Source organism: Rhamphochromis longiceps, linkage group LG5 (assembly GCF_057381845.1).
Source record: "Rhamphochromis longiceps isolate RC_006_pf linkage group LG5, R_longiceps_female_GT1.1, whole genome shotgun sequence".
Classification (NCBI taxonomy): Eukaryota; Metazoa; Chordata; class Actinopteri; order Cichliformes; family Cichlidae; genus Rhamphochromis; species Rhamphochromis longiceps.
The window spans coordinates 34123926-34138047 of record NC_140561.1 but is presented as its reverse complement, the minus strand read 5'-3'; the positions used below and the strand labels follow the sequence as shown (position 1 = coordinate 34138047).

At 41.0% G+C, this 14122-nt stretch overlaps 1 protein-coding gene across 3 annotated transcripts in view; it reads right to left on the bottom strand.

Annotated features, from left to right (window-relative positions):
* LOC146670422 (metabotropic glutamate receptor 4-like) overlaps nucleotides 1–14122 on the bottom strand; it is a 198278-nt gene that overhangs the window by 24122 nt on the left and 160034 nt on the right. For all 3 annotated transcript variants that reach the window (XR_014911783.1, XR_014911784.1, XM_085407328.1), the window contains exon 7: nucleotides 10651–10851. Coding sequence is in view for 1 of the 3 variants with exons in the window: in XM_085407328.1 (XP_085263454.1) it covers nucleotides 10651–10851 (201 nt within the window). In the remaining 2 variants the exon portion in view is untranslated. The remainder of the gene's footprint in view (nucleotides 1–10650; nucleotides 10852–14122) is intronic.

Sequence of the window (14122 nt, the reverse complement as noted above, 5' to 3'; positions counted from 1 at the left end):
CCACAGGACCTGTGCACCTTGCAGTCACTAGGTCGACTGAACTCATCTATATGTGAAAATATTCCAGAGTCAAATGCGAGGTCATTTTTCTGACAGCTAAAGCTTATTGAAAAATGGGCCAAACAAAAGCGCAATGACTACAAGCACACAAGCAAATCTACAACAGGATGGGTGAAAAAGAAAAGAATCAAGGTGTTGACCCAGTCAAAAGCTCCCAATTCAACCTGACTGAAACGCTGTGGTGGGCCCTTGAGAAACATTTGTATAAACAAGTGCCTGCAAACCAAAATCAACTTAAGCAATGTTCTACAGATATTGTAAAGATGTTGTACAGTAATTTTACAGAGATTACTTATTGCTGATGAAGTTGGTTCCACAAGTTATTTAATCATGTGGTGTACTTTTCTTTTCAAATGACTATAAATGACCTTGCTATCACATGATATAACGCTAGCTTTCTAAATGCTAACTAGACATAGCTTTTCTAGAATAATGCAGTATGGGGGGCCAAATACTTTGGGACTAGAACAGGATATCAACAAAATTTAACAAAATATTGGCCACTTATTTTTCTATAATGAAACAAAATTAAAGAAAAATGGGGAAATACAATCTTAAGTGTGCAGGAAGGTAGTTTATTTTGCGGCACTATGGTCAGTTTTCAGTTGCAGCTAAGAAATTAGATTTCTCATCCCCTAAACTGCTTGTCTAAATAGTCAACTCTCAAGTCCAGGAAAGATTTATTTGCACAGAGGACTGTTCCATGGCTCCATTGTGCTGTGAACTGTAGCCTGGGGGTAGCACAAGTGTGTACCTCAGGCTGCTCGTTTGGGGTTAATGAGGTGCTAGTAATTATATGTAATATTTAATGATTTTGACCTCTTTCTGTCTTGCACTGTTGTGACAATCCCGAGTAAATGTATACATAAACTCTTTAATAATTGCCATGATATGATCATTAATCCAGCATGTGCTTGTTCTGCATCGATGCACAACCAGAACACCTCAGTGAATGACAACAACATGACAGCTGGTCATTAACTCTTAATGACCTGTACCCAGACACAATGTCGAATTTGGCATGGATCCACTTTCACTCTTTAAGCCATTCAGTCACAGGCATGACCTGTACATGATTGCTCAGTCATAGCATATACACGTTCACTATCTGCAAGTACTCTTAAACTGGCCCTAAAATGTTCTGAAAGCATGCAAGTGGTTGCTTTTAAAAACCCTATAATATGTGAAAATGTATATATTCAAATCACCACAACACATCTGGGTTTTGGATCTGCTAAGAGAGTGTAGATATTTTAAAACACTGCAAATTGTCACATAAAAGCCAGTATTTAAATATTACCCAACACAAACAAATGAAGGACATGCAAAAAGCATCAGAGGAGTGAAAAAACAGTAATGTTAGAGCTAGCATGGTAAATTTAGCATAATGTGGAATCTCACAGCACTATTTTCATCAGTGCAACAGCAGCTATATCACACTAAACATTTTCTCTTTATAAAACAGAAACACAGCTTTCATTTAGTCTGTCTCTGCCTTATTTGGGAGCACCATAAAATATTGTCAATACAACCTGACGTGCAGCTGTTTTAAAAGCATGTAAAAGCATGAATATACCTTTTGAGCTTTCAGTGTGCTGCAAGTGTTGCTATTGTTGTATTGACTCATTTAATCTAGGCTCAGAAAGATGCAAAAAGACCCAAAAACACTCACTAGAATAGTAAGTGAATGAAAACAGTGCTTTCATATGGAATGATGAGAAGTGTTTTTGAATCCTACTTCAAAACTTTCACAATGAAAAGTCATCAGTGTAAAGCAACTTCAGAGATTCTCTTCACGAGCATAGTCTCTCCCTCTGTCTGTGTTTCCGAGCAACATCTGCCAGCTTTCCACTGCCACACCCCGCTGCTCTAAAACTGGTTTGTTCAGTTTATCGTCTTCTGCTGACTCAGCAGTTCTAGCCAGAAAAACACAAGTAAACACTGCACTTCCAATGCGCAACAAATTATTTAGGGCTGATGAAGAGACAAAATTGTGTTATGTGGCCATGTACTGACACTGCCTTACAAACAAGAACACAGAAAAGCCACTCTCGTCTGAAAAGCAGTTCAGCTATAGTACAACTAAGGTGCGTGCACAGGAACACTCTCAAAGGACTTTAAATGTGTTTCCATTGGCTGACAAAGCTCCACCGCACTCTCCATCTTTCCAGAGGAGAAACACAGTCTGACAGTAGCTCCTCATGCCTGGTTAGCTCTGACTACGAGCTCTTTGACGCTGTCCACACTACACTGAGTGGTGGTCAGTCATTCTCTGTGTTTCCACATTACCTGCAACACACCATAGCCACGAGGTCACACCTCCTACAGTCACCCTGAATACGATTTTAAAATGAGAGCGGTTCATCAAACGGTTACAAGCACTAGCATTAAAGAAGGCCTATTTCTGGTAGAATTAAAGTTGTTTCAAATAAAGATAAATAACAACCCCAGCTGGTATTTCAACATTTTCTTTACTGTTATAGCTTCTGTATTAGACACAGACTCTGTAAACAACAGGATGTACTGCTCATCTGAGGGGACAGAAGTTGATAGTAGAGAATGATAAATAGATCTTTTTTTAAGATAATGTCTGTTCCTATAAGATATGGGGGGATCTTTTGTCAATAACATGATTGAGTATGATGCCGAATACAAAAAAACCCCAGACATACTGCACATGCAAAAAAATATGTCAGTATAGAATTAGCTTTTGTGCTATGCAACAATGAAGATCTTGCACATCCTTGAGAAGAAAGAGAAGTGTGGAAAAATGGAAAAACCTGAGAGCGTGCCTTTATTCCACACTCATAACTGCTGTCCCTGGTGAGAAAGACAGTGGACCGGGCCTCGGGGGCTTGGGTCCTGGTTGGTGTGTTGCCGGGGTTGTGGGCGGGTGGGTGCATGGGGGCCCAGCCCTGGAGCAGCGTGCCGCCGGTGCGTCGAGCCACCTGGGGGGCTCTTCAACTGGTGGGGGAGATTGTCACATCTTGCAGGAGCTTTCCTCTCCTCAGGAGCTCCCTCTGCAGGAGGGGGAGATACAGGAGAGGTGGAGGAAGATCTCAGCCTGGGTGTTTATTGTCTTATGTAGTCTGGAAGATGAGTGGATGGTGGGGTGGGTGCAGTTTTCTCTGTGGTGGGGTTGGGTGGACTGTCCCGGGCTCTGTGGGGCCGGGCGGCGCTGCTGCACTGGGCCCGGTCTGGATGGGCCTGGGCCCCCCTTCCCTGGCGGGTCGCGGAGTATGGGGGTGCCTACTGGGGTCAGCGGGGGAGCTGGCCCCAGGGAGGGGTCACTTGCCCCTCCCTTCCTTCCCTCCCCATCTCCAGCTGCCTCCCTCTTCCCGCTCCACCACAACCACCCACACATGCAGGGCCTTGGAGTAGGGGTATGTCACCAGGGTGCAGAGGAGGCTACCCCCCCCCCTCTGTCCCCTTCTGGCTGCCTCTTCCTCAATTTTATCCCACAACTTAGACATTCACATTACTCACACTCTCATTACACATACATATAGGATCTTGGGGGTGGGCACGATACACGGAGTCCAAATTACCATCAGGGTGTACACCTCACCCCTGGCATCGTTGCCCACCTCTCAATTTTAAATACACGTAGACATTGAGGGCTAGCAGGAGGGACCATGCGCTTACCTGCTGCTCTCTGGCAGGTAGCTCCATGCCCTCCTGGGTTTTAAATGCACCTTAGAACACACATGCATCAACATTACAATGAGCGGGTGGAGGGAGGTTTGGAGTCTTCTCTCACCCCCGTTCTCTGCGACCTGCTGGAGCAGGGGGGCTAGGACTAGGAGGAGGAGTTGGCCGTCCGACTGCGGTCTGGAGTGTGGAGCCTTCCTGCTGCTGCGGAGTCGGGGCGGTCTGCCTCCCCCCACCGCAGGGAAAAGGGAAACACCACCTGGGTCTGGGTGCAGTTCCCCCCTCCAGGGGCGGGGGCACCTAGACCCGGTTTGTAGAGTACGCTTGGGGAGTGTGATCGTGTGTACAACGTCTCTTTATGTCTGTCTCCACGTTGGTTGAGTGTGGAGTAAGTGCATATGAGAGCATGAGGGTGGGAATGGATGTTTGTGTCTGTGTGTGCCTGTATGTCTGTGTCTATATGTCAGGTTGGGTGTCAGACGCCACCTCTCTGGGGACATCTCAGGCCCTCCAAGGTTTGGAGGCCTATCTCCCCCTACCACCACTTCCCCTGCCAGTGGCGGACCCCCTCAGACATCGGTGCGTTGGTGGTTCTTTGTGTCCGGGGATGGGCGTCCAGGTACACACCGGCTCACTCCTTGGCGGCCGCTTATCGGGGCCTGGAGCCTGGGGCTCGCTCGGGCCACTTCGGAGGTGGGGTGCCCCCGGCCTCTCGGCCTGGGGCTCGGTCACTCAGGCGCAGCTGGCTGCCGGCGGAGCTCACGGGCGCGTCACTGCAACTCCCCCTGGCTTCTGCTCCGCGGCTGCTGAGTGAGCCCTCATCTGGGACTCTCCTCAGCTCTTTCCGGGACAGTGGCGCAGCTGCCCCTCTGTTGGTCTTCCTTGGTCTCTTGTGTTCTGGGGGCCTCTGGATGTCTGGAGTTTTGATCTCCTCCACACCTGCTTCACGCCCTGGAGGACGGGGCTGTGGCCCCCCCACACCCTCTAGCAGATTATTACATGAAGGAACCTTTTAAAAAACAAAAAACAAGCGCGTCCATGCTCACAGGTGTACACACGGGTGATCACACCCACAAACTACACCCTTTTTGGCTCCTACCTCAAAGCACACTGTGTTCTGTTGATCTTATGTGCTGCACAATAATGTTTAACATTTAGTATTTACTGTCATATTCCCATATATCATTGTGATGTTGTTTATTCTATTACTCTTGTTCTCTTCTGCTTGTTTTCTTTTTTCTTTCTCAGCAGGTGATCCAGGTGATTGATATATGCATTTTTTTTTCTCTGCCCGTTCTGTTGGTTTTTGTCTTTTGCCCTTCTCCCCCGTCCCTCTTCTCAGCTGTTTCTCTTTCCCTCTTTCTTTCTCCCCTTCTTTCCCCCAGTCAAGTCTGTCCCGTATTCAGTAAGTGAAAATAAAATAAACAATAAAAGGTGAATCAAATGGACCATTAAGGCAAGGCTGGGATGGTCAGTTTGGTAAAGTAAATCCGTTGGGCATCTTTCTTTGCCTTTAGACAATAATTCTGATGGCAAAAGAGCCAAACGGGACAGGCCAAAAAAAAAAAAAGAAAAAAAAAAAAGAAAAAAAAAAGAAAGACAGTGGAAAGGCCACTGCTTTTCAGTCAGAGGTAGAACAAAAACACCTCCCCCTGATGTGATTGCAAGAGCCATGAAACACTGACAGGAAGCTCCATTCAACTGTGGCCCACTGAAGCCTCAACAACCATTAGATACATGCATTGCTGAAAAGGAGCAAGAAAAGGAAAGCTCTAAAGTGTCAAACAGTGGATAAAGATAGATTGAAGGTGTTTGATTCTTTCGCTTTGTGGGCTGCAGCTCCAGCTGCTACTGAATGAACCAATAATCAGCACTTGTGAAGTTGGTGATTTACAAAAGAGGAGACACAGTTACATCCCCAGATACATCTGTGTGGGAAAATACAAAAGAATAAAAGCTTTTTCGAGAAAGCACAGACGCCACAGACCAATAGAAATAAATGTTTTTTGACTTTTCTTTTAATATTTTCTAAAAGGTTATCTGTCATCAGCTACTGTGTCCCTTGTTGAGCCCATGACAGTCTGCTCAGATATTGATGCATTTATGTATTTTCCTGGCACATGAGGAGCAGGTTTAGTACATCTTTGTATTTAAAGGAACTTGTTGACCTTTACCAGTTTCAACATCTGTAATGTAAGACAGAGTGCATTTGAGCTGTGTATGGACTTAACTATGCAGGTCTGCAGAGGAAGAAATTAGAATTATTTTTAGAAGATATCTGCTGAAACTGCTTACAATAAACAGAAATGTGTAACAATAGATTCTTGCTGGCTCGGCCTCAAGAATGATTCATCACAACAAAGAATGACCTACTTTCACATACATTTCTGTCAATTTGTAGGAAGAAGCAGGACAACTGCTCAGTGTATTTACTGCTGAGTAACATGCTAATATCCCAACACAGAGATAAATATTATCTTTGAAGTTTTTGTACACTGGCCAGTAAGTACAGTCTCAGCTGTTGGGCTGTTTTATGTATCTGGACAAGTTCAATATACTACTGTGAGCTGATGCAATTAGATGAAGTGTAGCGTAACCTCAAGGCAACCCCTCTGGTCTGATGGTGTGAATATAGTCTCCCTGCTAAGAACAAAATTCAGCTCAAAAGTGCTTACTGCACAGGAGTTTTCTGTCCCTGCTCACAGGCTAAAACCCTGTTGAAACCAATTTTTACAGAGAGCATCTCTCAATCATTACTTTACAAACAGCCCAATTAAATAAATGTTTGAAATGATTGTGGATGCACTTATAATGCACACACATTACTAACATGCTATTCCATCATACAGTTCTTATATATTCAATATGTCAATTTTAATTCAATGTCTTGTTTCCCATGGTCGAAAATGTCATTTCTTGTAGGAGCATCCAAACATCAGCTCTAAAAGGGAGAAACAGAAGTTGCATTAAATTCAAGAGTGGTTGCCTTTGAACCTCCAGGCTTACTGGTCTATATACAGCATACGAAATTGGACACATCACTGTCTAGACAATGACATAAACATGATTTGTCTAGACAGAAACTATCAGAACCTGTTTGTCTGGGATGAAAAGAAAACTACAGAAGCTGTTTCACATCAGATCACGAGAACCACTTTCAACAACATACTGCATGTTGCGAGTTGTTTTTATCTAACATTATTGGATCCTGAGCAGCTCAGCTGGTGTGGAGCAGTGCTAAGGGCACCTGATTTACTACTAAGCCAGGAGATTGTAATCAGTACTTTACATCAATATATCATAAATAGGGTGAAAAGAGCTGAACTGATGCTAAAAATTGTGTTGAGGAATTATGTAATAAGATTTTAAAAAGGTTGCTCTTGTGCAAAACTCTTGAATCACTCCTCATTTCTTACTGTATTTCCCAGAGGAGAAGACCTTGTACTCCAGATATCAAGATATACTGTATTTAAGACAAAGACAGAGTGTCTACAATTCTAATGATCCTGAATTCTCTTAGGCAGGCTGCCTTGAAGTTGTCCTCAGGAATTGCCTGCCTTTTGTTCTCTTTCAACATGAACCCACACTGCTTCAACAATTCTGAGATCCGGGCTCTAGGGAGACTAATCCACGAGTGATAACGTCCATTGTATGTGTTATCTATCAAAGTATTGCATTGGCAGCGTGTTTTGAATCATTATTATGCTGAAAAAGGTTTCAAGCATAAACGTTGTGTAGATGGTGATATTCATGAAAACTTTGCTTGTAATTTTATTTATATTTGCATGGTAAATGGTCTGTATTTGTATAGCGCTTTTACCTGTCCCCCCTAGGGACCCCAAAGCGCTTTACACACCCAGTCATCCACCCATTCACACACTGGTAGAGGCAAGCTACAGTTGTAGCCACAGCTGCCCTGGGGTACACTGACAGAAGCGAGGCTGCCATATTGCGCCATCAGCCCTTCTGGCCAACACCAGTAGGCGGTAGGTGAAGTGTCTTGCCCAAGGACACAACGACCGAGACTGTCCGAGCCGGGGCTCGAACCGGCAACCTTCCGATTACAAGGCGAACTCCACACTTTTGAGCCATGATCGCCCAGATGTTCGAAATAGACAGATAAATGGTAAAAATGGTAAATGGCCTGTATTTATATAGTGCTTTACTAGTCCCTAAGGACCCCAAAGCACTTTACACATCCAGTCATCTACCCATTCACACACATTCACACACAGGTGATGGCAAGGTACACTGTAGCCACAGCCACCCTGGGGCACACTGACAGAGGCGAGGCTGCCGGACACTGGCGCCACCAGGCCCTCTGACCAGAAAAGCTATAGAAAATAGAAAAGTAGAAATAAATAGAAAAGTTTATCTAAAAATTTGGTCACTGCCAATCAAATTGCTTGGTGGATCAAAATCTGACCTGCATTTATCATTCCATTAATTTTGACAGGATCCCCAACACCATTTACTGAAATGCACTACCAAACCATGACAGAACCTTCACCATCTTCTATAGATAGCTGCAGACACTCAGTGATGTACCTCTCTCCTAACCTCGTACATATTGATAACGATTTAGTTTAAAAATATTACATTTGGATGCATCCCTCCATAAGACTTTTAGACATTGATTTCCAGTCCAGTTCTTGCGTGACTTGACATTCGTCAGCCTTTTCTCCCTGTTTCTCCTCCTTAAGAAAGCCTTCTTGATAGCCACTCTTCCACTAAGACCATTTCTGATTAGGCTTCGGTGAAAAAATAGATGGATCAACTCAAGGGCCAGATGCGTTTCTCAGGTCCTGTGTCACATCTTTGTTGGATTTTTTCCCCCAATTTGTTAAGGACACAAGTTTCAGATACAGTGCAACTGTTGTAGATCAATTTTCTTTAGGCTGACCACTTCTTTTGTCATCTATTTGTCCAATTTCCCCCTTTTTTTAAGGACACACTGCAAACCATGCCAAGTTTTCAGCTAATGACTCCTTTTCAGTGCTTGAATGATTTTAATATGACTAAAAAAAAGCAGACAATGTCAAAAAAAAAGCTAAAAAACAAAACAAACCAAAAACCTCACACTTTGATAGACCTCAAGAACACCTGGAGAACTATTGCTCAAAACCACTTTAACGAATTACAAGAAAATCTATTTCCTTGAAAGTAAAACAATTGTAAAAAAGTAAAGGGGGGTGACTTGAAACTTTTGCACAGTACTATATTTGCGAAAGTAAAAATTACATTTTACTGAATACTGTACACAGTCCTGCTTTGGTAATAATGCCGCAGGCATGGTGCTTGTTGCCTAAAAACCACTGACTCCTGCTGAAGTATTACAAGGAACTAGCTTTATGTCCATCAGTGGCGTAATTGTGCTCAGTTATGATTTCAATTCATCAACTATGGCATTGTAATAGTGGTAGCAGATTTCAGGAGTTTACACTGCTTTACTCTAACAAGCAACATTTTGGCCCAGATAACTCAGCACAGAAGTCAGTAGTGATTACTGACACCACTTAAGTAAAAGCTTTTTAGGCCAATAAAAAAAAAAGTGTCCCCATTTATTGCCACACTTAGGGTCTATGTGGCAACCTAGTAGTGCTCTAGTGCTATTTTTTATAAGTAGGTTGTTTCAAGCTTGTAAACATGGATTTAACAATGCATCTAAAACTGACTTTGGGCAATGCAGCTAAAGACTATGTCATAACCCCAAAATGTTGACTGTATGTTCAAAAGCAGGTTTAATGATACCAAAACCTGCAGAATCACCCAATAAAATTATTTTGAAATTAAAAATATAAATTTACTTCCCAAATGTGAATTAAACATTAAATTGACATTCTGCCAATGTAATAACTAGATATTAAAATGACAAATTAGCTTGAAGAGCATGAGTTCAAATGAATAATTTATCTGTGCAAACACTGCATACTCAAGTCTCTATGAAAGAATTATAATTGCGTTAAACAGCTTTGCTTTAAAAAGGCTGACTATATAATGAAACTCTGGATCACTGCTCTTTGTGTGAAAGCAGTCAATTATTAATATGCCAGTCATGAATATGAACTTGACTGATAACTGGGTTTAATGTAATGCTACATAAAGAGTTGGGAAATAGGTCATACAGTAGAGGGGGGAAAGTAAGTTGTGTGCTGGGTCGGGAGCCATATATGGCATCTCAATGTAAGACAATGTTCTTCAAACTGTATGGTTGTGTCGAAAAAAAATAATTCTAATAATGTGAAAGTCAAGTACTTATCATTTTAACCCTCAAACACAGACCTCGGATGGCCATTGAACTTCTATAAGCAATGTATGTTTGTAATCCTACATTGCTTGCATCTTTCACAGCACACATTTTCAACCTTAAAACTTCACATTTAACATGAAAAATGTGAAGTTTGTAGAAAATGTACATTGAGTTTCCTACAAAGTCAGTGGGAAATATATAGCAGTCATATATAAAACATTGTTCTGCAATTGAAAGAAGAGAAGAATCATCTCTTTTTAGCATTCACAGCCTCACAGACCTTTTATCCAAAGACTTCAAACCTGGATTGATCTGTCCATTCTCTCCATACCACTTTTTTTCTTCTTTTTTTAACCATTTATAAGCGGGCGGTTGAGGACCACTAAAGCATTTGTTTCTCAAAAAACACCTGCTTCTCAAAACCCTTTCAGCTCTGCCACAAGGGTTTTTCAAAAAGGCTTTTCGAATTACCAGTTAGCCTTTTAACATAAAAACTTGCATTTGGTAACAGAATGTGCCACTTAAATACGAGAATGACAGCTGCCAAAAAGGGCCCTGTAACACGTGATGTAACCCATCACTGATTCATAAAACTTATTCTAATAAACTTTAATTGACATAAGATGTTGTCAATTCAAAACTAATACCAAATGACCCTAAAAGTGTATATTTGAGTGTCTTTAACTGACCTGAAAAGTTGAGACGACGAATATGCTTCAGCAGATGAGTGCCATTTATGGGGTCCATTTTAGCGCAGAGACCAACCTTGCCCGGGCACAGCTCCTTGTGCATGTTGTGCAAGGCATGAGCCATTGCATAGACGGCATCAATAACAAACTGTACCTTTCCTTCCTGCTCATATTGCGAGTCCTTTCCGATTCGCTCCTGATCTGAAAGACATAGACAGATGCATGTGTGTGGTTTTATAAGTATTAATTGGTTAAAAGAATTCATGAAATAATTCAAATCGTGGTAAGTGATATATGTAATGATCTGCAGTCATTCATTTGGTTTGGTCACCATGTCAAGGACAAGGTTGAGTCCAGTATTAGTATCCATGTAGTCAAGCAATCATGTTTGAGACAGAAAAAAGATTTTACAAGTAGATTTAAACGACTCAATCAGGCAAAAAATCTGTAGCTCTATCAGCCACATCATGCAATTAAGAAAACTGTATTCATTTAAAGGCATGAGCGGTTTCCATGAGTGGATCCAGCTTAAAGAATTATCTACTTGTGAGTTTGTCTCTGACACTTGTTTAAAGAAGGCCGATGATAAAGTTGCATATTCAGTGCCTGTTCTAGACAATTAATATGCACAATTATAGCAAAAAAAAAAAAAATCCATCTTGAAACTAATTTATAAAGTAACTTGATGAAGATACTACTGATGTGTGCCAATAGTCAGGAAAACTTATCTTCTCAACACTTGTCTTCTGTGTCATCCCCACTCTGGATGGCAGCTTTTAGATAAGACAATTGTGTTCACGCTACTTGGAATGAGCTAAACCTTTTAAACGAAGGGTGTGGCATCAGTCCAAAAGACAGAAGAAAATGCATTGCTCCTCAGTGAGTCTTATTTTTTATGTACTGAATGGTGTTGCCTCTTGCAATTAGCTAGAAAGTAAATATCTGGATCGCTGCAGAGGACCAAATCAATTCTAATATCTGGAGTGCAAGGTCTTCTCTTCTGGGAAATCTCATCTGTTAAAAATGAAGAGTCTTTCTTATATCTTCTGAAGGAGTAGTAGAGTTCCCTCTGTGTGATTTTCGTGAGCATTATGTTTTGGGCCTGCATTTCTATTCTACAAATTTTAAAAATATGCCTCATGCTATTTTTCATTAGTTGCTTTAAACAGTTCTTCCAATTTGATCAATTTTTTGTATTCCTTACCTTCTTGACTGAGTGTCCAACTCTGAATTCAGTATTTATTGCCTGGTTCAATTTAGAAGACCCAAAGAAGCAGGAAATAGAGACATCCATTCACAGGACAGGGATAATCCCCTTATGGGCTCAATGTAATAACTCGTGATAGGAGTTTATTAATCCTGGCTCAGGTTGTTCCAGAGGTTTTTGTGATTGTTAATTGCTGTGAGGAGGTGGGGTCTAAGGAGATACAACGTGCCAATCCTAACTTCGGCTGTCTGCTCACATGCATGAAGTCTTAAAGCTGTTTCTATGTAAATCTCCTGTATGTGCATTAGCCATTATTAAAAGCAGGTGTGTTCAATTAAGATTTACAATAGACTAATTACTAGGGATAAGCTAATGATAGAGCTGCATAGAATTCAATTAGGCTTTGCAAGTTAATAAGCACACAGCAGGGAATGAGCTGCTGATACTCACACAATAATTTCCATATTGTTGGTTGAAAAAAATACTTGATGCTATAGAGCTTCTTAACTTACTTCCATATTTTTCAGTATATTTCAGTAAGTAATTTGGTTAAATTCTAGGTTAATGCATTAGTAAACTAGAGTCTTTTTAAACATGACAAAAAGTAAGTTAAACCAATTTTGCCATAGGACAGAGAGTAACTAAATCAAAACCTAAGCCATGCCAAAACCTGACTCTATTTAAAAGTAGAGTTTACTGTTATGCAGTGAATGATTTTCAAAAATAAAAATGGACAGACCTGCATTATACTAAACATCTCTTAATCTTTTAAATCAGGTGTTTTCAGTCTCATTGCCACAGACCAAGCACCAAGGATGTAGTCAGTTTTTCTAAACATTTGTGAAAGAATAGGTTGTTTTAAAGAGCTCACTGAATCCGAATGTAGTACTCTAATAGGATGCCACAAATACAACAAGTTAAAGTCACAAAATTTCTTAAACATAAAAAAAAAAAAAAATTTATATAAAACATTGGTATTGGTTGAAAATTCCACAGTTGGTGCCTCCCCTTCATATAATTGTTCAAACAAATACGGCTTAATAACAAGAAAGACATTATACTGTCAGAACCGATGTGAACTAATGAACTACAAATGATCAATATCAATATTAAAAGCCACCTTAACAAACCTCAACCATATACAGGCTAGAACAGTTTTTTGTGACTATGTGGTTATCTGATACTTTTGGACATGCCGATATACAGCTTTCACAAGTAAACTTTTTCCTAAACATTATCATGCAACAACTATCCTCTTGAGGTGCAAGCTATTTTCGGCAGCTACTTCAATCCGAGAGAGTGCTAGCCTCCAAATCAGCAAAGGTCTCCTTCTGTTAGCCATCTTTCATTTGCTAGATCTCCAGCTCCTCACTGCAGACCAAAGGGGTTTTAAGTCTCAGATTATCTCATGAGCTTTTGAAAATGCATGAATTATTGTTGGAGGTTACGGCTCAGTAATTAAGGGCCACAGGGCCTTGATTGGACAGAGATTGTCACAGTTTGGCCGCCATGCTTATGCCATGGGGAATCCTGTGAGCCAGAGTGGGTGTGAGAGTGATATTTCTCTCTCAGTCTTGGCAGGCCACCCACACTAACTTTGTATTGTCTCTTCTCCATAAGACAGTTTCCCTTTTTCCTTCTGTCTCTCTTTGTAGCTAACTCCTCATTGGCATTTTGGCACTCTCGCACAACTTTTCCAAGCTGGCGTTTTGCTTTCAGAGAAATCCTTTTAGATTAAGCAAAGCAGAAGCTGAGTGTGGGTGTCTTCCACTGAGGTGAAACACAAGACATTATGTGACAGACAGTGTGGGCACAAAACCTTTGACCTATTTTTCAGCTTACGACCGGCTGCAGGCCATCCAATCCACTGAGGCAATCGGACCATCTTTTAAGTTAATGTGACGCTGCTGACATGTGTCACGCACCTTCATTTCACATTTTCTGTGAATTTTCCTATACGTGATTGTAGAGCTAAAGTCTCAATTCATGTCGGACTAAAAATGTGCTGTTGTGTGTATGTTTTCAGTCAAACAGAAATAGTAATTTAAAGTATATTAAAAAAATATCAAAAATGATAACAAATATGATATCACATTTAAAAAACTGTTATTGGATTAATACTCAAAAAAGAAAACTCCAAAAATTGGTTATTGAAGCAAATAATTAAAATGCAACTTCAAGCAAATGTAATTTCAATATTAACACTGATTTAAAAAAAAAAAAAAATCATTTTACAACTATACTGTATTAATGTTCAATAAACAT